The 25,094-nt window shown below is 33.2% G+C and overlaps 1 protein-coding gene across 1 annotated transcript; it reads left to right on the forward strand.

Moving 5' to 3' along the window:
* The first annotated feature begins 6,287 nt into the window (after nt 1–6,287).
* On the forward strand, nt 6,288–21,639 carry LOC145265735 (S-crystallin SL20-1-like). Its single transcript, XM_080121790.1, has 6 exons — nt 6,288–6,477; nt 9,306–9,401; nt 12,863–12,978; nt 16,803–16,859; nt 19,473–19,580; nt 21,456–21,639. The coding sequence occupies exons 1-6, from the start codon at nt 6,345–6,347 to the stop codon at nt 21,618–21,620; spliced, it is 675 nt and encodes a 224-aa protein (XP_079977916.1). The 5' UTR covers nt 6,288–6,344; the 3' UTR covers nt 21,621–21,639.
* The last annotated feature ends 3,455 nt before the right edge of the window (nt 21,640–25,094 follow it).

Here is a 25,094-nt window from a genome sequence, read left to right on the forward strand (position 1 = left end):
CCGTTTCTTTTCTTCGAACTTAATACATTTAATATTTGACACATTGATTATTAAAAATAACTGTATGTTATGTGATATATCCTTCTCGAAAACAAATATTGCAGGTGCTCGGTTTTATCATAAAATTTTATACACATTGTCCAACAAAACTAAGCTGTTGTTTTAATTCTACAGTAGATAAACTTCTATTTACATTACGCGATTTATCGATGTCCACCGAACGAGTCACTTTCAGTGATTGTTTAAAGAAGGCATTTCAAGGCCGTAACACTGTACGTTACTCGTGGAGCAGTACCTTAAAGCGTTTCGCTTCTCCGCAACTTCTTTTACAACTTTCGCTGCACGTTCGATTCTGACTCTGCGGATGATTTTTGTTCATTTTTTTTCACATAAAATGCTTCGATTTTTTTATTTGTTTTTTGGGAAACGCAAATAGGTCTAAAACAAAAATATATTATTTCTTCCTATTTCACCATTGTTAGGTGTTTAAATAACCCGTTCTATTTATAATATTTACTTTTACAGTTTACTTAAAATGGCCACTTTCTTAATTACCGTTTACATTTATACTTGGTAATGTACAGGTGACTCCATGAATTTAGTTCCCTTTAAGGGACACGGGGTTCGATAGTTTTTTGCCACCATAACTCCAGTCTTGCCAACAAAAATTCTTTGCCTGAACTTTTCCCTGAAAAAATACCCTGAATCTTTCAGCAAATTTTCTTACAATCCCACCCCCAAGCACAACATGGGGTGTCTATTCCGAAAGCTATTTTTAACATGAGGAGGTTGGGGGTTGGCCAACAACAAAAACAACAAAAGTATTTTAAATTCTTACGCATGGGGGATGCATGCTACCGCCGGGCAACGCCGGTTAACGGGTCCTGCTAGTAATTTATAATTTCTTAATGAACAGTAACAGACGCATAGAATTATTCTATTTTGCCACTTATTTTGTGCTATCAAAGAATATATGTAAAGCATTAAATAAACAAGCGTTAACTTACTCAATTCGACAAGCTTCTGGAACTAAACTTAACTCCAGACCTGAAATGTAAGACAGAGCAAATCTGTTACCACGGCTGCTGGAAAACATTGTTGCATTATTCTACAGCCCCACAAAGTATCTCACTTCAGACGTAATGCTCTCCTGTTCAAACGGCAAATACTCCATAAAATAGTTGGCTGTTACCGCATTACTGCCTTGACAGATTTCAAAACGAGCTTCGGAATCTAGTAGGCGATGTACTTTTCTTCATTCTGCAACCTCTTTACCACAGAAGAGACGTTGCGAGCCTCTCTTTGCTCTATCGTTATTTTCATGGCAAGTGCTTATCTGAGGTTCAGCTAGGATCCCACTTTGCTAAACTTTCACAAAAATCACCATCCACCTACAAACATCATCAAAAATTTCCCCCACTCTCTATCTGAGCGTAAATTTAAATGCAATTCCCATGAACAAAGTTTCTCTTCTAAAACTGTTCGCCTGTGGAACTTTGTTCGGCTGACTACAGCATGATCATCTTCAAGCCTAATGTCAAAAAAATCATGTAGAGCCGTTCTTTTAAATAATCAAATTATACCCCATTTTCCTCACTAACGGCACTACATTGTTGTCTCAGAGATCACCGTACACCCATCACCTTTTATCCGAATATTATACGTAAATGCAGTTGCATTTTAACAATCAATTTCTCGGCGCTAAAAAAAAAAATCATAATTATTACAACGATTCTAATATTATTGTTAATAATTAATTAATGTTATTAATTTTGATCTCCGAGGAAACGTTAAACATTGAAATAGTACTATAGTTGCGCAAGACAATAAAATGTTTATATAATAAATATCAATACAATTTTACGTAGTACTGAGTACTTTTTGACAAAAATATCAATATAATCATTGTTATGATTAAAATCTTCCATTTGGGATATTCCGGAATAAAAATTTATTTGACATTAATTATTGAATTGTCTAATATTTTATTATTTTACTTTTTTTCTAATGAAACTGCTTATTATTTCAGAGAACTATTTTCAAATGTTCGCTAACCAGTGCATTTTTGACTACTAATTATCGCTCGATGAAAAGAGTCTATTTTTGAAAATAAATTCCTTAAGGATTTATTATTATTATTATTATTATTATTATTATTATTATTATTATTATTATTATTATTATTATTATTCCTTGCATGCATGTTGATCGATTAAGAAATAGTGCATGACGTGCCTTCAATAAAACTCCAGACTTTTTTGTATGAGCATTTTTATGGATAGTGCACACATGAAACTCAAATCCTCTTCAATTCGGCCGGATCGCTTCGGGACAAGATCAAAGTGTAGTATCTGTTCCGGCAGATACTGCAAGCTATGACTAGCAAAGACCAGATGTGGGGGCAACCCCACATGCCTGACCTTTAACCAGCTCCCATTTCCCACCTCTCGGGAGCTGGCCCCTTTTTCCCCTTCCCCCGCCCTTCACTCCTCACATTAAAAATCGGCCTTGTGCCTAATTTGCTCGGTGGGGGAGCAAATAAATACCATCAAAGTGTAGTATCTGTTCCGGCAGATGCTGCCAGCTATGACTAGCAAAGACCAGATGTGGGGGCAATCCCACATGCCTGACCATTAACCAGCTCCCATTTCCCACCTCTCGGGAGCTGGTCCCCTTTTTCCCTTCCCCCTCCCTTCACTCCTCACATTAAAAATCGGCCTTGTGCCTAATTTGCTCGGTGGGGGAGCAAATAAATACCATCTGTTCCGGCAGATACTGCAAGCAAAGACCATATGTGGGGGCAACCCTACATATAAGACCTTGGTCAATGTAGGGGCAACCCTTCATACCAATTGTCACTATCCAGCTCCCCTACTCCCCGGGGAGTTGGCCCCCATTTCCCCTTCACTCCTCACATTAAAAATCGGCCTTGTGCCTAATTTGCTCGGTGGGGGAGCAAATAAATACCATCTGTTCCGGCAAATACTGCAAGCTATGACTAGCTATGACTAGCAAAGACCAGATGTGGGGGCAACCCCACATGCCTGACCATTAACCAGTTCCCATTTCCCACCTCTCGGGAGCTGGTCCCCTTTTTCCCTTTCCCCTCCCTTCACTCCTCACATTAAAAATCGGCCTTGTGCCTAATTTGCTCGGTGGGGGAGCAAATAAATACCATCTGTTCCGGCAAATACTGCAAGCAAAGACCATATATGTGGGGGTAACCCCACATATCAAACCTTGGTCAATGTATGGGGCGGCCCTTCGTGCCAATTGTCACTATCCAGCTCCCATTTCCCAGCCATCGGGAGCTGGTCCCCTTCCCCCCTTTCTCTCCACATTAAAAAACGGCCGTGTGCCTAATTTTCTCAGTGGGGAAGCAAATAAATGCTTCAAAGTGTAGTATCTGTTCCGGCAGATACTGCAAGCAAAGACCATATGTGGGAGCAACCCCACATATAAGACCTTGGTCAATCAAGAGACAACCCTTCATACCAATTGTCACTATCCAGCTCCCCTACTCCCCGGGGAATTGGTCCTTATTTCCCCTTCACTCCTAACTTTAAAAATCGGCCTTGTGCCTAATTTTCTCAGTGGGGGAGCAAATAAATACCTCAAAGTGCAGTAACTGTTCCGGCAGATACTGCCAGCAAAGACCCTATGTGGGGGCGACCCCACAGATAAGACCTTGGTCAATGTAGGGGAAACCCTTCATACCAATTGTCACTATCCAGTTCCCCTACTCCCCGGGGAGTTGGTCCCAATTTCCCCTTCACTCCTCACATTAAAAATCGGCCTTGTGCCTAATTTGCGGTGGGGGAGCAAATAAATACCATCTGTTCCAGCAGATGCTGTGCTAGACCATTGCACTTGTGGCAATCAGTTCCTGGTCCATGTAGGGCAACCCTATGTATCAAGCTGGCACTACCAGCTCCCCCCCATCTCTACATTAAAAACGACCTTGTATCAAATTTTGTTTTCGTGGAGAAGTAAATAAATACCAACTCTAGTCCTCTTCGAAGTAATTTCAATGCATTTGTTGTAACGCTCCATCTACTTATGGAAGACCCCATAGAAGTCAACTTGTGTGCGCGTATCAATGAGCTTCGCCACAGCCTTTTTTTATCTCCTCAAATGTCCCATAACGACAGCTTCTAAGGTTTTCCTTGAACTTAGGGAATAAGCAAAAGTCACAAAGAGCAAGGTCTTGATGCTCATCTTGGTCAAATTTTTTGTGAAAAAAGTTTGTGGGGAGTTGTGGACTGGTGCACTCGCACAAATCTTCCGCATCTAAGGTGTCTCGCAAATACAGTTCACACACTATCACTAAACAGTGTACTTATTGTCTCTGTGGACACACGACGATCCTTAATAATGAAATTCTTGATTTGGCCAATCCCTTCTTGTGTTCTGACTTCCGTACACCTGCCACACCTCTCATTATCCCTCACAGACTCCTTGCCTTCCTTGAATCTCTTATGCTACTCAAAACCAATGCTCGATTTATGTAAGATGGTCCAAAAGTAGTCTGAAGCATTGCATATCTTTCTGTGGCATTTTCCAAGTTTAACGCATATTTTTGTTGGATAGCGTTCGTGAATAATGTCCTTACGTCCAGATTGTATTTCTAAAATTCTCCAGCTGTGATAATCAAGATTTAGTAAGCTGTATTCCAATTCATGCTGTAACTGTTCATTTGAATCTTAAATAATAAAAATTGGTCGATCATCCCATAAGATATATAGCAATAACATACCGAATTTTCAAGAGTCTACGACAGATGTAAATATTACTGGAAACTTAATGAAGCTACCTCGTAAAGTATTTCATTCTTTTCCTCATCAATTTTACTTGTTGAACATACAATACACACACACATACATACAAGTAAATATGTGTGTGTGTGTGTGTGTGTGTGTGGTTGTGTGTGTTTATGGGAAACACACACAAATTATATTTTGTATGTTTTATTTATAAAGCCTCGTGTATGTTTAATATAACTACAACACTTGTTTTAACATAAGCAATAATATGTCGCTACACATTCATGAGCATGTTTCGGTCAGCTACTTACTGGTAATTAGATACGTCTTCAAGCGATACAGTTTATACGAAAGCTAAGTTTTTAATCATATATACTGTGATCTACAACTTCATCTCGTTTGCAAACTCTAGATTGTCTAATGTATTCGCCCGAATTCGGCGTTTAATAGTTCTAAATTCGTTTCATTCCTGTGGCTATTGTTTGCTGGCCCTGGGGCAAAGGCTTAGTAAAAGAAGTAAAAGGTGGCTTTGTGGCTGGTTCGAATCTCATGTCCGGCAGGAATTGTCGCCCCTACACTGATGACCTCATAAGCATGAAACACTAGTGTCTGTAGATATAAAGAATGATTGTCATTTAGTAATTATGAGTATAAAAATATATATCTATGTGTATGTAGATAATTAGAAATACAACGTAACTATTATCTTTAAATTAAACAATAGAAAGCTCAAGTATAGCATTCTATTATTTTCGTAGTTTCATAATAATCTTTTGATTTTAATTAGACAGACACACAAAGACGCAGACATGCAGACAGACACACACACACACATAAATATATATATACATATATATATGTATATATATATATATATATATATATATACGTATGGGAAAAATGGAAATAATATTCTGATGACATTAAGATAAAAAAGGAACACACCAAGACGAAACTTTGATGGGCGTGACTTGGTTTGTTCCTTCTCTCTCTGTATCTCCCTTTCTCTATCTCCCCTCTCTCTCTCTCTCTCTCTCTCTCTATCTCTCGCGCTCTCTCTCTCTCTCTCTCTCTATATATATATATATATATATATATATATATATATATATATATATATAAAGAAAAGACAAAAAATGCAGCAATCTCAATTAAATGCATGTATGAATTGCATTTTTATTCAATTTAAGTCCGAATGTCATCTTAGTCATTTTGGCAACTAACTCTTTTAATTCTTCAAATAAAACATCATTTGTTTTCGGTTACAGTGCAAAGTAAAAAGAAACATTTTACACATGTTGATAGGATTCCAATAATTAATTGTTCGGCCATTGTTTTACTGGCGATTTACTGCTGCAAGGCGTTCAGCACAAAGCGATTACCTTTCTCGAAGACAAAAGAATCGCTCGTCCTTGAACCTCGGCCGACAACACAAAAGTCTGATAAATTACCAATTCATGTGACTTATTTTCACCTATAAAAGCTGGTGTATTCTGCATTTGGTACGCAGACGAGATACACAGCTTCAAGTTGCATTTCGAGTTGCTTTGCCTTCGTCAGGAACCGATTCAACCTATCAACATGCCCAACTACACTTTGTACTATTTCAATGGCCGCGGCCGTGCCGAGATTCTTCGTATGATGATGGCCGCTGCCGGCGTCAAATACATGGACAAGAGGTTCGAATTCAACGAATGGGACAAATACAGGAACGGTAAGTAAAACATACTTGGATCAGACACACACACACAAACACACACACACACACACACACACACACACACACACACACACACACACACATATATATATGTATATATATATATTGGAATGCTAGATGATATAAAATAATTTCAACAATAAAACAACCTCACAGCTCGCACAATCCATGATAGTCACAAAGCTAAAATCCACGTCTCAAGTTTCGCCATTAAAGACTTATAAGTTGAATATATCCGGACTTCGGGATTCGAAACCCAAGTCAGTTGCATACGATCCAAGAGTCTGCCACCTGGTAACCCGCGCCACACAACAGAAAGTCTAGAAGCTAACGCCAATCAAATAAAACGCTGCAAATTCTTCTATGAAATATACCTACTTTTCAACAAGAACTACGGTCATCTAACCACTAAGAACTTAGGCCATGCATCACAAATTATTCTATATCATATCACGTTCTATAATCCAATGCAATTTGCTTGCTTGGTTTGCTTGTTGTATGACTTAGTCATAGCGGGTGTATAAATTAATAGTACCAAATGACAATCTGTTTCATACTGTGAGTATAAACAATGAATATGTAGCATATCCGAGTGTGTATACATATCGTATTAAAGTGACTATATATATATATATATATATATATATATATATATATGTATATATATATATAAAGATCGTCGCTTTAAGAGACTCCTTTCTTATCGTTGAGCACTGTCAGTTGAAATAAAGTCGGTCAATTTAGCTTATATGGGCAGATCACCATATAATGATTAGATCACTCTGACAGACATTAAAAGCATTTAAGAAATAAATGTTTCAATTTCAACAGTATTTCTCGCGGTTATCGGTGGCGGAATTGATTAGCTCCTCGCTTATAAAGCCAGGCATGACTTCTGTTGGCGAATTCGACTCTATCGACCGGTGTTAATCGTGATACCGTGCATCGCTGATCCCCGAAATGATGAAACACAAGTATCTGTAGGTATTTAATAATTCTTATAGTAAATAATTATACATATATATATATATATATATATATATATATATATATATATATATATATATGTATGTATATATATATATATATATATATATATATATATATATATATATATAAACCAAATGTTTTCTTGTAAACATGTAATTGTAAGCGGCAGTATCATCTACAGTGTGTACTATTCACTCCAGGTGCGTGTGCGCATTCGTTTCACATTAGGCATATTTTCGTAGTCAAATGACGATATAACGTTCTTTATCGTTTCCGTCTCTTTTAGTGGTTGGCATCTGCTTGACGTCCTGTACGAATATATCGCCAATCTAAGGAAACAACATGACAACAGGTTATATTTTATATAACTTTATTTTCGATGCTACGCGTCTCGGACTTTGCAACCGTACCTTTTAATTTCTACATCTTCTAAAATGCGTCATTAACGCTCTCGTGGACGTAAAAATTACGACCGATGTCGTATACAATTCTCGGTAAACTGAATGATTAACGAATTTTCACGACTGTTTACGTGAATATATCATAACTGTTTTTAGTTAGTAAAACACTTTATGGAAGCAGGTTAATTTTATTGCTTATTGTTAATTCTAAACATATATATTCTGAAATAAATTCCTAATTTTTTTTTACATCGTAAATATTTTATTGCGACAACAAAATATTTACCTCGTTGTAAATTATAAATCTGTTATTGTGTAAAATATTCATCTTTAACATTCATTGTACTATCGAAACATTAAAAAGAAAAACATTGCACATCAGTTCGATCGTCCATCGATGCTCGCATTTTTGAGAACCAGTAGAAATCTTGCCTATATCTAAAAGACTATCCTGCGGGACCTTATTATGTAACAATAAGGCTGTTCCTTCTTAATCGGATTCTTTTCGATTATCGATTTTTCATACATGTCAACACGATACAAAATTTTATCGAAAAGCGCTTCCAGACACATAAAACACATTTGTGTAAAATTTGTAAAAATTAGGTTCAACCGTTTCGAAGACCATAGGGTCTAATTAGATTCTTTACAGATAAACGGAAGAGATTTTCCCAAGACTTGCGAAAGCGTTATATGGATGAAAAATCGGAATATTTGAGTATATGTGAATCTATATTTTAATATGTGTGATATTTATTTATTTTGTGTACCACACTAATATTCTAATAACTGTCGTTTAATTATTATGGACTTTCATTTCTTGTAATAAATAATATTACCAAGAATTCTTTATAAGGTTTGGTTTCGGTTTCGGTTTGGATTATAATTGATGCCACTCAACTCATACATATATATTTTTCATAAGTTTTTGTTTCGATTTCTATTCAAGCTCATGCACCCAAGTCATATGGATATATTGTTTTATTTTTTAAATCGCAACTTGTAATATATAAAAATCGACAGAACATTAACTCTATAATAATATATACAAAATCTGCAGAAATTAAAATATCATATTTAAGCGTACTTTACAACTGGGTTACGCCGGGCGTCCTTGATAGCTAAGATAAATACTTTTGCAGCTTTAGCAAAAGAGATGCAATAATATCATAGCGTCTCCATTTACACTGGACATCTAGAGAATGTCAGAATCAATATATTACATATGAAAGAGTCCCAATTGGAATTTCCACAGGCTCCGCTAGTGTATAACACACTATGCATTTACTAACGTAATTGATTTACTTTCAGAATATATCTCATATATACAATAAATTTATTTACAGAAATTGTTGTCACTGCAACTCATTAGGGTGGCTAGAGATATATGTATATATTACGATTCTCATGAGATAAATTCTATCTTTTCAGATATGCCCTGCATGACTGTGCCAGTCTTGGAGATGGACGGTGGTAACAGAATGCCTGAGACTATGGCCATTGCCAGGTACCTGGCCAGAGAATACGGTAAGTATTTATTAAATTTACACACTAACGTATATATATATATATATATATATATATATATATATATATATATATATATATATATATATATATATATATATATATATATATATGAAATTTATTACTGTGAGTCCAGAATGAGTTTACAAATTGTTTCAGCTAGAGGAAAATCCTCAAAGAGAGGAAATATCCAACTAGCATCGTCAGAATTCGACGATGCAAGTTGGATATTTCCTCTCTTTGAGGATTTTCCTCTAGCTGAAACAATTTGTAAACTCATTCTGGACTCACAGTAATAAATTTCCTATATACTGCTCTGACTACACATTGAGCACTCTAGTCCGGTTTTTTCACCACTGGTAAATATATATATATATATATATATATATATATATATATATATATATATATGTATGTAAACATATATAATCAAGAAGTAAAAATAAAGTTTACAAGCCAAAAAGCTTCTGTAATTCTGTAAACTGAAATTAAAATATTAATGTTTATATAATAATCGCAACCAAATAATACACCTCAATAGAAACCAAAATAGAGCTTGTCATAGAATAATACAACTTAAGACTGTAAATTATATTTTACATCAATTTATTGTTCGACAGGATACTAAAATAAGGAACGTTTAAATTTCTAAATTAATCTTAATCATTAAATAAGTTTAAAAAAAAATGCCTCCTTTTCATCGGGCAGCAAATGAATATCATGGCGTAGCGATGGATTTGCGGGGACTTGTATTAATTAAGTATAAATGAAAAGAAATAGTGCAACATTTTATGAACTGGGGGAAAATATATGAAAAATAAAAAGATAGATTAAAAATCAAAGATTAAAAACTATTGGGGTGGCTAAGTGTTTTCTAGACGAAATGATCACAAAAGCCGCGGATTAAGGAAATGTTAATATTTCTTGTTTGAGTATCCTAAGTGAATATAATCCACAGGCTTAAACACTATATATATATATATATATATATATATATATATATATATATATATATATATATATATATATATATATATATATATTATTTCTCTATGGACAGAACAGTTTCATCTTTTGTAAACTTATTAGAATTTCCTTGACAAGCGGTGGATTTGAACTTACGGCACGGTATCTCATAACACATCGTTAAAAACCACTCATCTAGAAGATGAGATATCGCGATTGAGATGTGCAAATAGGATTTATATCCGAATTCGTACTACTCCTATTTACGTGCTTTCCCAAATAATTCCATTCGGGGATATCTAAAGAATGTTGGACGCTTGAGTAAATGTGGTATTGTGGTAACTGAACTGATTATAGTTAAGAGTAAGATACTTTTTTTTAACAATTGTAAACAAGAATAATCAAGGGCACACATTTCTGAATAGCCTTGTGCCTAATTTGTTGTAAGTTCATTTTTTTTAATTTCTCCATATAAATATTACAAAGTGTAGTATCTGTTCTGATGCTACACATAGTCCTTTACATTTTCCGTCAGTAAAAAAAAGTTTTTCTAGGTCGTGACAGTTTTTAGTTTTGTTCCAATCCAAAATGCTCTTTGAAGAGGGGGTCCGCACATTAAAAATAAACCCATAAAGTGTGAGAAATTCGGTTCGTCAAAACGAACACTCTATATAGGCAGAGTCTAAAACTGTTCTTTCAGTGACGAAAACAGAAATGATTAAATACAGCATCAGAACATAGTACTGCATTTTGTTATATGACAAAAACAAAAACAAACAAAAAAAATTAACTACATCTACGGTGTTCAGCTCACTAAATATTAAAACAATGTACTGCCGACGTCTCTCACTTTCTCTCTTTTACCATGTGATGTCACATTCGTTTGTATCGATGGCTGGAGCCCCAACCGGGGCATATACACTTTCTGTTGGAATGATTCAATTATTTTGTCTCACTTAAACTACCTTATATTTTAATTAAAAAAAACAAAAAAACTCACTACAATAATTAAATATTATAATCAGATCAATCTGACACCTGCTGATATACAGTGTAAACAAACAAATATTCTAAGTATAAATTTGAAAAGAAAATGGAATTTACATATATTTCGCAGAACACACACATTAAGAAGTCATTTAGCTGAATATTGGATCATATTAGCATATAAATCTTTTGGATCTAAATCTATAACAACCAAAGCTTTTATTTGTTTTTACATAAGCAGTGATATGTTTCTACACAGTCATGAGTATATTTCGGTCAGCAAGTTACCAGTAACTAGAGACTTCTTCAGGCAATACAGCTTATACGAAAGCAAAGTTCGCAATGACAATGGCAGGTCTTCCTCGTCACAAGGGGTTAATATCAGGAGGTTTCGTCAAATGGTGTGAAAAAAATAAGATTTGGTTGTATGTAAACGAGATCCAATAGGGGTGCGGAGGCCTGTAGTTACTCGTAACTAGCTGACCGAAACATGTTTATTGCTGTGTAGCAACATATTACCGCTTATGTAAAAACAAAGTATTTCGGTATTGAGCACTCTTGTAGTAACCTAGTAACATTAGTTACTAAAATTCTGGAAAATAATAATCTCAGATTATATATATATATATATATATATAGTCATTCGCAAACATGAGTTTCGCCGTCTTACAGCTCTTCAGCTTAGGTAAACATTATGAGTGTTTGATCTTTAAATTCGAAACACGATAGCGTGTACAAAAGTCACCGGTTTTATATGTATGGCATCGTGTTCATCACGAAAGTAAAGGTTATTTTGTATTTTTGTTTATTATTAGTTGATGAGCGAACTCAATTCTAATTACGAAAAGCAATGCTTTACGCTTAGTGCTAACCCTTGTAGACATTATTAAAACTTCATAACTTTGCGTTGCGGTGAGTCCTCAAATCGAACAGGCAATTAACCAATTTGATTGACGAATTCTGTGATAACAATAAAGTATGGGAGTTTTAAAATTCGTGGATCATCACTCAGTCCCGGGCAACATATATCAGTCAATATTTTATGTGATCATGCTTACGAAGAAAGTAAATGAACATCGCTTTTATATTTATTTTTATTATTAGTTGGTTGTTGTTGCTTTTGTTTTACGCATATCAATCGTTTTAAGGTTATTTAATGCCGAATCCGGTGATTTTGAAGAAAAAGTTTTTAATAGAATATGTATATATATATATTTTTTTTTCAAGTCATTTTCTATTTAACCCATAGTTGGGACCCTAACAAGTACTACCACTTCGAGTCAGAGTGGACCTGGGAGCAATGAACATTAAGGCTTGGCTCCACACTCCCCAAAGCACGCAAGCTGGTGCCTCCCCATCGGATATAGTTTAAGGTCATATCCGGGACCTTATTATTAGTTGCCGAGATGACACAATTCTAATTGTGAAAATCACTACTTTATTCTAAGTGAAACCCGTGGTTGACATATTATTTTAATATATAATTTTAATTTGTTTTATCTTTACAGGTTACTACCCCAAGAACAACATGGACATGATGAGGTGTGACTACATCGCTGATTGCTTCTATGAAATCATGCACGATTATATGAGGTACTACCATTGGAAGAACGGACGCTTCAGGGTGAGTCTTTTTAAATCGCATCGATGTTTTCGGTACTCCTGCAGTATTTTACCCACCGATTTCACGATCTTAGCCGAGCGTTGACGAACGCTTTTGGCGTTAACGCCGACGAAAGCCGAGAATTCGGAGCTACGGTGCAAGAAGAACTTTTTTTTACTTTGAACAATAAAATAACTGAAATGAAACGCTATGTGTGTGTAATTTCAATGAAAATTATTCGTCTGCTGCGCGTTCGTTTGAAGCGCCCTGATTGGCTGATAGAGTATCGTACCGCTCGCCATGTTCCGGCGTTTTCCGACGGATGTCGATCAACGCTCGGCTAAGATCGTGAAATCGGTGGGTAAAATACTCCAGGAGTACCATGTTTTCAATTCTATTTTTATGCGATTATTAAATCATTATTTAAGGGATTAATCCGTTGTATTAAGTAACATGTAAAATATCTGGAAATGCCTCAGGCCAAATAAACTTACAAGTTTTGAGAGATTTGCTGGAATGACTGAGAATTATTGTAACCTTTTCAGCAATTGGTCAAAACAAGCCCTCTTTTACTTTACCGATGATAACGAACAGCATTCGGGAAAATAAGGGACGGCTAGAATCCTGAAAAGATCTCTTGGTTGGACTCACTAAAATAGGGGTAAATGTCAGACATCTGGTTGGATGTCCCATCCCCTAGAAGAAAAAGTTTAAGAAAAATGAAAAAAAAAAAAAGGGAAAATATCTTCAGAAAATTGATTATTGTAACGTAGCGCGGGTGCGCGTATGTAAATATGTAATGTTGAAGGAAACAAACAAACAAACTTAAATTAAAATCCCACTCGGCTTTTCTTTAATTTTTAATTACCTTTTTCTTTCTCCCCTCTCGACACCAGCTTAACAACCTCTCGCCATCGCACATCTCGTTCGGCATACATTTTTCTTCCCCGACCTCGCGCCATTTCTCCCCTCCGTTTTTACACATCCATTTTCTTCCACGCGGACTTTGCTTCTCCCGCCCGTTCTTCCAGTGGTCATTTTTTTACTTTTTACTTGTCGAACCAGCTCGCGCACTCTTCCTAATCTGCATATGTCCATTTTTTCGGCTGCTGCTGCTAATATTCTAGCAAGCCAGCTATCTTACAGTTCCTGCTGATATTTTCCCGCGCGCTCATACGCGCTCCGTTACAAATGCATGGGCAGTGACGGCACCGATGTGAGCGAGAAGGAATATGAAAAATAAAGACTAAAATATCGTTTGCAATATCAGGAGAGATGAGGAGAACGTTCTACATCACGTAGGTGACGTGACGGCTGTAACGATCGAAAACATAAATATCGTTATAGAAACCGAAAAGCGAGTCGGGGTTATTTCTTGTTGCTTTGTCTCATTTGCGACTGAGGCTACGTGTGTATAACGTTACATTATGATCAATATTAATTCTTTGATTATAATATCTGTTATGTGATGGACATAGAGATGACCTACCTCAAAAACGGGCGAGAATCTGAAAGAGAAAAAAGAGAAAGAAGAGAAAAAAAGAGAGGTCCAAGATGGCGGCTATTGTCTTTTAAAACCTCCGGTCACGCGTAGATCTCGAGCAGACTCGTGTGGTATATGTAAATTGGGTGTGCAATAATAAACATATTTTTTATTTCCATTTTTTATATTCCCTTTTATTAAAGTTTATCTATCCCATATTTTGGTTTTATGGCATAAGGTACTTGAGAATGTAGTATTTTTGTCTTGCGGTCTGTAAATTAAACACATTTCTCATGGGCATTGAGTACTAACCGGTGCCGTTCAATATATATATATATATATATATATATATATATATATATATATATATATATATATATATATATTTATATATACATATCTTAGAATTGTACAACCGTGGAACTCTGTTCCGTTTTCCTGCTTTCCAACTGACTACAATATGCTTGTCTTCAAGTCCAACGTAAACAAGTTCTTGATGAGTTATCCTCTTATGTAATCCAATTTACCAAATTTCCACTACTACATGTTCCCCTTGACCACTGTGCACCCATTAACCCTTATAATCGAGTGACCCCCAGGCCTTAATAAGTATTCTCATTTGTAATATATATATATATATATATATATAAAGATTAATAATTGTGAATCATGAATTCGTTTCAAAAGGAAAAACAAACAAAGTCAACTGGAGTGTACGATCGTTTCGGAAACGATGTTCATTTTATTCAAATTGCCAATAATTATGAAAAATTATTGACAAAAGGTTTCAGCTTGTACATAATTTCCTCATTAGCAAAAACAGAGGGGGTGGAGAAGTTTAAGACACCAAAATAAACTAGTATTTTTGTCGTAAGTAAGGCGGATATTTCTGATTGTGCTCCATTTTAAAGTTTGTTTTAAATTCAGTTAGTATATCTTTGGGCACGCTACTGCATCTTGTCTCCGATATATATATATATATATATATATATATATATATATATATATATATATATAATTATCTTTCACCAGACTATCCATTCACGTGTAATCACGTTTTTCTTCACCATATACCCTCTTCTCCACTTTTTGTTATCAAGTAAGATCTTTGACTTACTTGTTGTTTCATCAAATACTTTTGTATGCTTAATCCGATCCCGCATTTTGCTAATTCCTACCATCGCATGAGAAGGAAAGTATTTCTTCGAAACTCCGCGGATTAAGGACTATCCACTTATCAAGTGTTTCCTTTTTAGATTAAATGTGTTTTAACTCTTTTTCAAAGTGTTTTTGTAACAGGTTTTATTAACTGTTTTCTCCTATATATATATATATATATATATATATATATATATATATATAGCCGCACTGATGAGCTGTGAAACAGCGAAACAGTACTGTATGGGCATTACTATATATATATATATATATATATATATATAATTTAAGGGGGGTAAGAACAGTAGTCTAAAGAGCAGAGTGTATGTTAATGTGATAGTTAAATTACTAATTTAATTAAAATACAAGAAAAGAACAATGCTCATTGTTTTGCAGATATATAATAAGGTCGATAGGCAAATATCCTAGAGCTACTTTAATATTTAGTAATGTGATTGACAATTTAAAATTCAAATTCGGTGTATTTATAAGCTACAATCAACATCCAAATGAATGCTTTGACGATAATTACGGTTTTCAAAAGGCGAACAATTAAAAGATACATCTGCCTTACTAAAAAAATGCTAGGTTTATTTATGGTGTCTTTTACATATAAAAAAAAACACCAAAACATTTTGCTGATGAGGAGACTTGTTTAAAAAAAAAACTATATGTCAAAATTATTGTTCGTATCTTAATGTCTATCACAAGAAAAACATCGTTTCCGAAACGATCGTACAAATTATTGATTTGTTGTTGTTCCTTCTTATGAAACAGATTTTTAATTTTTAATTCCAATTTGAATTTTAAATTATCAATCACATTACTATATAGTATATATTATATATATATATATATTTATATATATATATATATATATATATATATATATATATATACTGATAAATAGTGATTGTTGTGTTTTCCTGATATAAATGTTGCCTAAAGTTTAAAATGAAATACGCATGTCCTTCGCTTAAAAGAGGACGTATTACATTTAAATATTATTTTTAAACAAATAAGTGTTGCTTATTTTACAAAATCGTTGGGCTTTTATTTGGCTTTCGAGCCTAAACCAGATGTATTCTATTTTGTACTACTGGTTCATGTTTGGTTGCTAAATTCGTCTGATGTATTCTGACATTAGGTATCTTACAGCTTTAAAATACAAATGCACATGAAAAACATTTTTCTTTTATTTTAGTTCGGAAACAATGGTGTCATGAGTTCCGACATGGGAAAAGGTGACTCTAACTTCGATGTAAGTAACACTTTTTAAAATTATTATTATGATATTATTATTATTATTATTATTATTTATTATTATTATTATTATTATTATTATTATTATTATTATTAGTATATTTTCTACAGTGGTTTGTTTAAAATATTAAATTCTATTCAAGTATAATTTCCAAAATAAGGAGAAAAATACCGAGGATGAATTGGAAAGAGGAAGTAAAGAAAGAATATTATGAGATTACAATATATTCAATCTTTGCGAAGTCATTTGAATTTGTAATTATTTATATCAGCCAACATTAATAATAGAATATTATATATATATATATATATATATATATATATATATATGTACATACATACATACATACATATATATATATACATATATATATGTGTGTGTGTGTGTGTGTGTGTTTGTGTGTGTATCAAATAATCATCTCATTAGGTCTAGAATGTATTAAAATGAAAAATAGATTTACAATGTCTTTTATTAATATTATGTTGGTGCAAAAATAATGTCGTTTTTGACGTTAAGCATGTAAAAAAAAAAACGACATTAATTTTGCCCCACCATAATAATTATTCATATTAGGCAATGAAAAATGAAGTCCATCCTCGTGTTGTGATATCGTGCTCGCGCTAGCTGGTATTGCACGTAGAACTTTATACGGGTTTTTATTTATTAAGCCGGAAACCTCCCCGGTCGCCAAATATGAGGTTTTCATAACTTGTCGGCAAGAATAAGCATCTTAGAATGAAAAATATAGAATAAACAGATAAACTGTGTTAGAACATTCTTTTACATTAAAATAAAATATTTTTTTTTATCTTTCTAATTAATTTCGCACTTAAAATTCCTCACCAGAGAAAGAGCTCTTAAGTTTTGTTAGTCAATTTTTCCTCGGAAGTAACAATTACATTCTTGTGTTGAGCTACCGAGGCTCAGATAGCTGGCATTGTAAATAGTACTCTCTATTTTTAAATATTTATAAAGCCGGGAAAAACGCGTTGTCGCCAAATTCATTTATTTGCACCTAAAAGCATGTTATAAAGCAGTTTATCTGTTTATTCTATATGTCTTCCGTTAAGATGTTTCTACTTGCCAACAATTTTTCAACTATATATATATATATATATATATATATATATATATATATATATATATAATGATATATATATAAATATATATACATATATATATAATGATATATATACATATATAATTATATATATACATATATAATTATATATATAATGATATATATAAATATATATAAATATATATAATGATATATATAATGATATATATATAAATATATAAACATATATATAATGATATATATATTTATATATATATATTTATACTAGCTGGCTTGCTACATCGGTATGGCTTCACTAAGTCTGCTACATAAAATATATGAAAAGGAAATTTTTGCGCTTCTACCCTATTAGGACGAAATTTCGGAAATCGTAATACGGAATTTAACATGTAAACAATGGTATCTACGTATTCCTCGTATTTATAGATGATTATATAAAAAAATACGAAGATCGATAAGCTAAAATATTATTTATTAAAGAAACTATATATAACTTGCTATATATATATATATATATATATATATATACATATATATATATAGTATATGGCGCTTAATTGCCATATATATTTTATAAAATACTACCAAGCTCTACCTACGTATTGAGCACTGTTGAAGTAAATACTTAAAGCTTACGCATAAATTTATACTTTCGTGTAGTAATTTATGTGATTAAATGAAGTGGTGACATATATATATATATATATATATATATATATATATATATTATATATATATATATACGTATACACACACACACACACATATATATATATATATATATATATATACTCAACGTAATTACAAATATGTCTATCTCTACTTTTATGAATAAAACCCATTTGTTAGTGTGTGTTTCATTTTCCATAGATTCTGAAACGGCTGAGCCGATCTATTGCAAAATTCACACAATGGTAATTTATATGTCTGGCAGTGTTCTTAGATTAGTTTTGAACTGTAAATCCTCCGATAAATATCGAAAATCGAAAAAGTCCGATCTTATAAATAGTCTTTTTTCTCTTATTGATAAAAGAAGAATTTTTATAAGGGAATATTTTACGTCACACCGGTGTAACCTTGGCCGGTGTAACATAAAATATTCCCCTGTAAATCTTTTATCTTTTTATCTATCAGAGAAAAAATATTTTAAAGATCGTCAAGCCTAAACATTAGCTGATGTGATATTGTAAAATAATCCAGACGGAATTTGATGAACGACATTATCATTATTATTATTTTTTGCATTTTTCTTCTTTTTTTTGCGAATTAGTCCACCGGGCAAATTATTCCTATAATAATCAATAGAGAAGTGATTCTATAATAATATACACGCAATGTGCAGAAATTAAAATATCATTTTAGCGTATTGTACGACCGTACAACTAGTTTAGAACTGCTAGAAAAATAGTCTAAAAATTTATCTGAACGATTGTGAACATTTTAACTGAACTAGTGAGGCAAATGAAATGCTTTGTTATTTGTATATTTTGAATCACATTTTAATACGTCATCAATAATTACTTCTGCAGAACTACATGCAGTGGAGATACATGAACACCTTCAACCGTATTATGCCCTTCATGGAAAGGACTCTGGGCATGCGCAACAGTGGAAATCAATTCTTCATGGGTGATCAGGTAAGACACATCTTTTTAATGTTTCTTGAGACTATCACTTTTGTCTTTAAAATGCCATAATTTTTATTAATTCTATTTTATAATTCAAATTGCTTCAAACAAGGCATGAAGCCACTTGATGTAAAGTAGTTCAAGAAATACTACTTCAAAATAAAAAAAAAAGTCGCCAACTGTCAAATGTCAAACATTCAGATGGACTAGATTATGACTTAGAAAACAGCAACTCGTTTCTCTTTTCCAAAAACGTCACTCAGGGCATGTGAGGACTAAAGGACAAAATAAGGCAAACAAGAGTTACACAACTGACTAAAGTATACCAGAGATCTACATTCTATTCTCGTTATTCTATTTAGCAAAAATGTTGTAAACAGATCGAATTTGGACAATATCGTATTATTAAAGATGTCCCCATTGTTGCTAACAGTGAAAAGATAACGAAATACCAAGGTCTTATGTATGTCATGAAGAGAAACTGGAATCTTGGGAAGATCTCTTTCATTCTACTTATTATAGGACATACTGAACTCAGGAAAAACATTTCAAAAACTTCTTGGCAAATATACCCGATGAACCAAGTGCAAGGGTTATTCAAACAATTGTACTGAAAAGGACGGTCAGAATTTTAAATATCTCTCGGGTGGTATATTTGAGTTAGCGGGTGAATATTTGGCAGCAAACTGATAATATATATATATATATATATATATATATATATATATATATATATATATATATATATACGAAACAGCTACATGATAAGCAGCTGGTGATCCCCGTTTTCTATTTACAAAATTTTAGTTAAGATTTTTTCTTTTTCATCCTTATGTAGTTAAATTCTATTTTAAAATGGAAGACTTTTGTGAAATCGGCTTATGCAAGTGCTAGTCTATTTCTGTTTAACAATTTTAGTTAAGGCTTTTTTTTTTCATCCATATATAAATGAATTCTCTTTTCTCCTTAAAAACTTTTTAGAAATCGGATAATGTAGGTGCTTAGTCTGCGATAGGTTAAAGTTAATATTTTTTTTCCTTCCGGGAATTTAAACTGCATTCTTTATTTTTATTTTTGCATTTTTTATTCCAAGCTTCTTTAGACTATATATATATATATATATATATATATATATATATATATATATATATATATATATATATATATATATATATATATATATATATATATATATATATAAGAGCTCGATAAAAGCTGTTGAGATTATTTTATAAATATTAATTCTTTAATATTTATAATATATTTTAGTTTTACCATCTTGGATCATTTTGGTAAATTTAATTGTAATTTTATCTTATTTTATATATATATATATATATATATATATATATATATATATATATATAGAGAGAGAGAGAGAGAGAGAGATAGAGAGAAAGAGAAAGAGAAAGAGAGGGAGAGAGAGAGGAGAGAGAGAAGGGGGAGAGAGAGTAAATATTAGTCATACCTACTGGCATGCTCTAGAAAAATAGCAAGTTTAATGCTCCTAAAATCCATACTAGGTTTGTCCGTAATAAGTAGTTCGAAGTGACAATCTCCTGAAAGGGTGCGGGCGATACAAAGAATACACTTGCGATTAACGAGACTTCTAACTAATCATGGCTTACGGAACAAGATCAAGGTATCCCAGTACACTAACTCGAAATTACCTACAGATTTCCCTGATTGACATAAACAGGAATCCCGAATTCGACAAAAGCACATGAAAAAAGAGTCGGATACTACATCGGCCGAAGAGAAGAAAAGTAGTCCTTATAATCCCAATATTAAAAAATAAAACGAAACACGGTAAGTAATTAACCATGGACTTTCCACATGGTCCTGTGCTAATATTTAATGGCAGTAATTTTTTTCTTTTTGTAGATGATGTGGTGTGACATGATGTGCTATTGTTGTATGGAGAACCCCTATATGGAGAACCAATCCATGTTCAGCAACTACCCCAAACTGATTGCTCTCTACAAACGTGTGTCCTCTCACCCCAAGATCTGCGGATACCTCAAGAGCCGCAGCAAGACCATGTGGTAAACGAACGGAATCGTCAAAGGCTAAGGTGAATAACTAATGTTGGACATTTATTGTTTCCTTTCAATATGATTCAGTTTTCATTAACTTTTCAAACGAAACATTTTGCTTTAGGGATCACGCAAAGGTTTACGACACATTACAAATGTTATTCGATTGAATTTGTTTGATAAATCTCTTTAACGTATTATGATCTGAATTATGATGTAAATGATGTAGAAAAATAGTTATTGTTAATTTTAGTAAGTTTAAAGAGTAATGATACTGATTGCCATCAAACTCGAAAAAATTATGAATTTCAATACTTAAAAATACATTAGAATTGCTGCATTTCATAAACTTTCCTTCATTAATAACCATAGTGCTTGAAAAAAGTGTGTTTTTAACAACAAACGAAATCCTCCACTCTCTGAGACACATGGCAGCATTAAATGTAAAAAAAACATGGACAGTTGCAATCTGCAGGTATCTGACATCTACGCAGATATTGATCTAATACGTAAAAGGCGTGTTTGAATCAATTCCCATTTTATTTATGCCGTTATGTTCATTTATTTACGGCTAGTTTAACCAGGTAATAACGATTAAACCGGACAAAATCATCTGAAAATTAACGCCATCTCTAAAAGAGAGGTAACTGTTGATCAATCACGACAGAGTTATTTATCATTGATCTACTTTTTGCTTTTTTTTAAAAAAAAAACAGAGTGATATTATATTTGTAAATGAAGACTTATTTCCCTTTGTTTTGTCTATATTAACTGCTTTTATAGAAGACGCAAACTATTTTATAAATTTGATAAACAAACCTGTCCAATCCTATCTACAGAGAAAGAATTCAAAGACTTAATCAAGACTTAAGCAAGAGAATATTGCACTTAAGCAAGAGAATATTGCGGGAAGAGTTGATTCTAGCTTATATCGTCATCATCGGGAATGCAAATATATTTTTCTGCATGTCTTTTTATCTAGCGCCAAATCGCACTCTCCGAAGTTTCGTAAGTTAAATAATCCTGTTAAAGAAACATTTAAAGTGCTTGGTTGCTCTTTATATCCTGAATCTCCTTGAACAATAAAAGGGGAGTAACCATTTAAGGAGTAATTTTCTTTGATTTCTTTAAATATATATCTAAAATCACGTTATATTTTGAGACAGTAAAATGAAGTTTACACATTAATTAGTATCCATTCTTTAACATTGTTATGGGAATCGCCTCAGACAAGACATACATCCCTTTATTTACGGAGCTAAAAAGAAAATACTAGTGAAAGGCCCAAAACTTGCCAACTATGAGTGTTAGATGGAATAGATTATTGCCTAGAAAATAGAAAATATTTGTTATGGAATATGAGGACTTAAGGACAAAATAATGGAAGCGAAATTTATGAGGCTGTCGAAAGAAAACACAAGATCTATATTTGCTCTTCATCTTAAACACTAAAATTTTACTGCGGTATACATACATATCTATATACTTATATAATATGATATGGTCGATAAAATATAATTACCCACTGACAAGCGTTTCGTCGTCTACGACTCATCTGCGTAGCTGAATCTAGCGAGATTCGAAATCGAGACCTCATGGTAAGAAGCGTAAATCTCTACCACTAGACTACCTCGCGCGACTATTCCATATATTGAGATGTACGTAGATATTATTTATTTGTTTGTGTTTTGCGATACGTTTTGAACGAATTCAATTATTTATACGAAAGTTCATTTTTACCTAAATGCGAGTTGGGAATAAATGCGAGTTGGGAATAAATTTGACCAGACTAGCACCTCTCCCAAGCCGAGGATTGAACCTAGAAGCATCGAGTCAGCCGTTCTACCGATCGACCCACGGGAGCGGAACCCGTGAATTATTTCGCCAAATATCTATTTAAACAAACATGTGTCCACCACTTTTACAGTGTTCTAACCGCTTATTTATAAACAAACAGCGAGCGTCGCATATATATATATATATATATATATATGAGATAGTTGTAAAAGGCTTAATAAATGATTCTAAATAGGAATTCATAATAGCCTTAATTTTGAACGCTTGAGTGACTTTCTATAACAGTGTGTCTTTTTTTAAATATTGATAATACGTTGAGAATTATACAGTCATTAATTGAGCATCACCGCAGCCAATTACTCACTCTGAACAAGTGTAAATGTTTCAAGTTATTTTGTACACAATTACTCGAATTATATCAAGTATATAATTTTATATGGCCGGAGTTTTAAAAAATCAAACAGAACGACTAATCTCTCATAGATATTAATACTTGATTCGGACTAGCCTGTTGTTAAGTATTAGTGTTTGATAAAATAATTTGATTAAGAAATAAAAAAAAACACTAAAATTAATATCCGTTTCTTATTTAAATAAGTCAGTCATCATTACTTTACACCTGCACATTGCCGGTAAGGGCATCTAATACAATGTATTAATGTTCAATGTAACGAATAAAGAAGCCATACAATGGGTTTTATATGCATACGTACTTGCATTTAATATTGCTGTATACTTTTGAAAATTCAGTATATTTATAAGATGACTGACCAATTTTTATGAGGTTGAATGAACAGCTACAGTAAGAATTGGAATGCACCATACTAAAACCCGTTTGTCACAGCTGGTAAATTTAAAAAAAATCAATCTGGACTTAAGAACATTTTAGAAGAATGATATGCAGGAAAATTCTGTTTTAAACTTGGGGAAAAATGCCACAGAAACGTATGGGCTGCTTGAAACTGCGTTTGAACGAACTTGTTTGATTCGAGTGTCAGTTTTTGAGTGATATATAAGATTCAAGAAAGGCAGGGAGTCTGTGTGCGATAATGAGAGGTATAAGAGGAGTAAGGAAGTCAGAAGAGCAGAATTGATTGGCCAAATAAAGAATTTCATGGATAAGGAGACGTTAAGTGCACAGTTTGATGTCAGTGTGGGAACTACACACACCATTATTCGCGAGGAACTGAAGATACAGAAGATTTGCGCGAGGTTTGTCTCAAAGAGCTCAGAGAAGATCCGAAAGAAAGATCCGACTATTTGACGAAGACTACTTGCCCTCCCTGTAATTCAGGTCTATCACTTTTGTTATTCCTTAAGCTCACAAAAAACATTAGAGGCCGTCATTATGAGAATATTGAAGAGATTAAAGTGTGTGTGTGTGTGTGTGACGAGTGTCATTGACACGTTCACACTTCCATTTGGGCATTTAATAAGTTGTTGGAACGGTACAACAAGTTCATTGCAGCCGGAGGAGATTATTTCGAAAGGAACATTGCAGCCGGAGCATCTTACTTCGGAAGGAACTAGAGTTGCACGTGTGTACTATCAATAAAAATGCCTTTGCGAAAAAAGCTTGAAATCTATTGAAGGCACCTTGTACTTCGCGCTTCCAGGTATTTTTTCATGATTATACTTAAACAAGTAAATCCAAGGCTTTTAAAATGCATATTTTAAATTCCTTTCTACC

The sequence above is a fragment of the Euprymna scolopes genome, chromosome 40 (assembly GCF_053919585.1).
Source record: "Euprymna scolopes isolate OS-2025 chromosome 40, ASM5391958v1, whole genome shotgun sequence".
NCBI lineage: Eukaryota > Metazoa > Mollusca > Cephalopoda > Sepiida > Sepiolidae > Euprymna > Euprymna scolopes.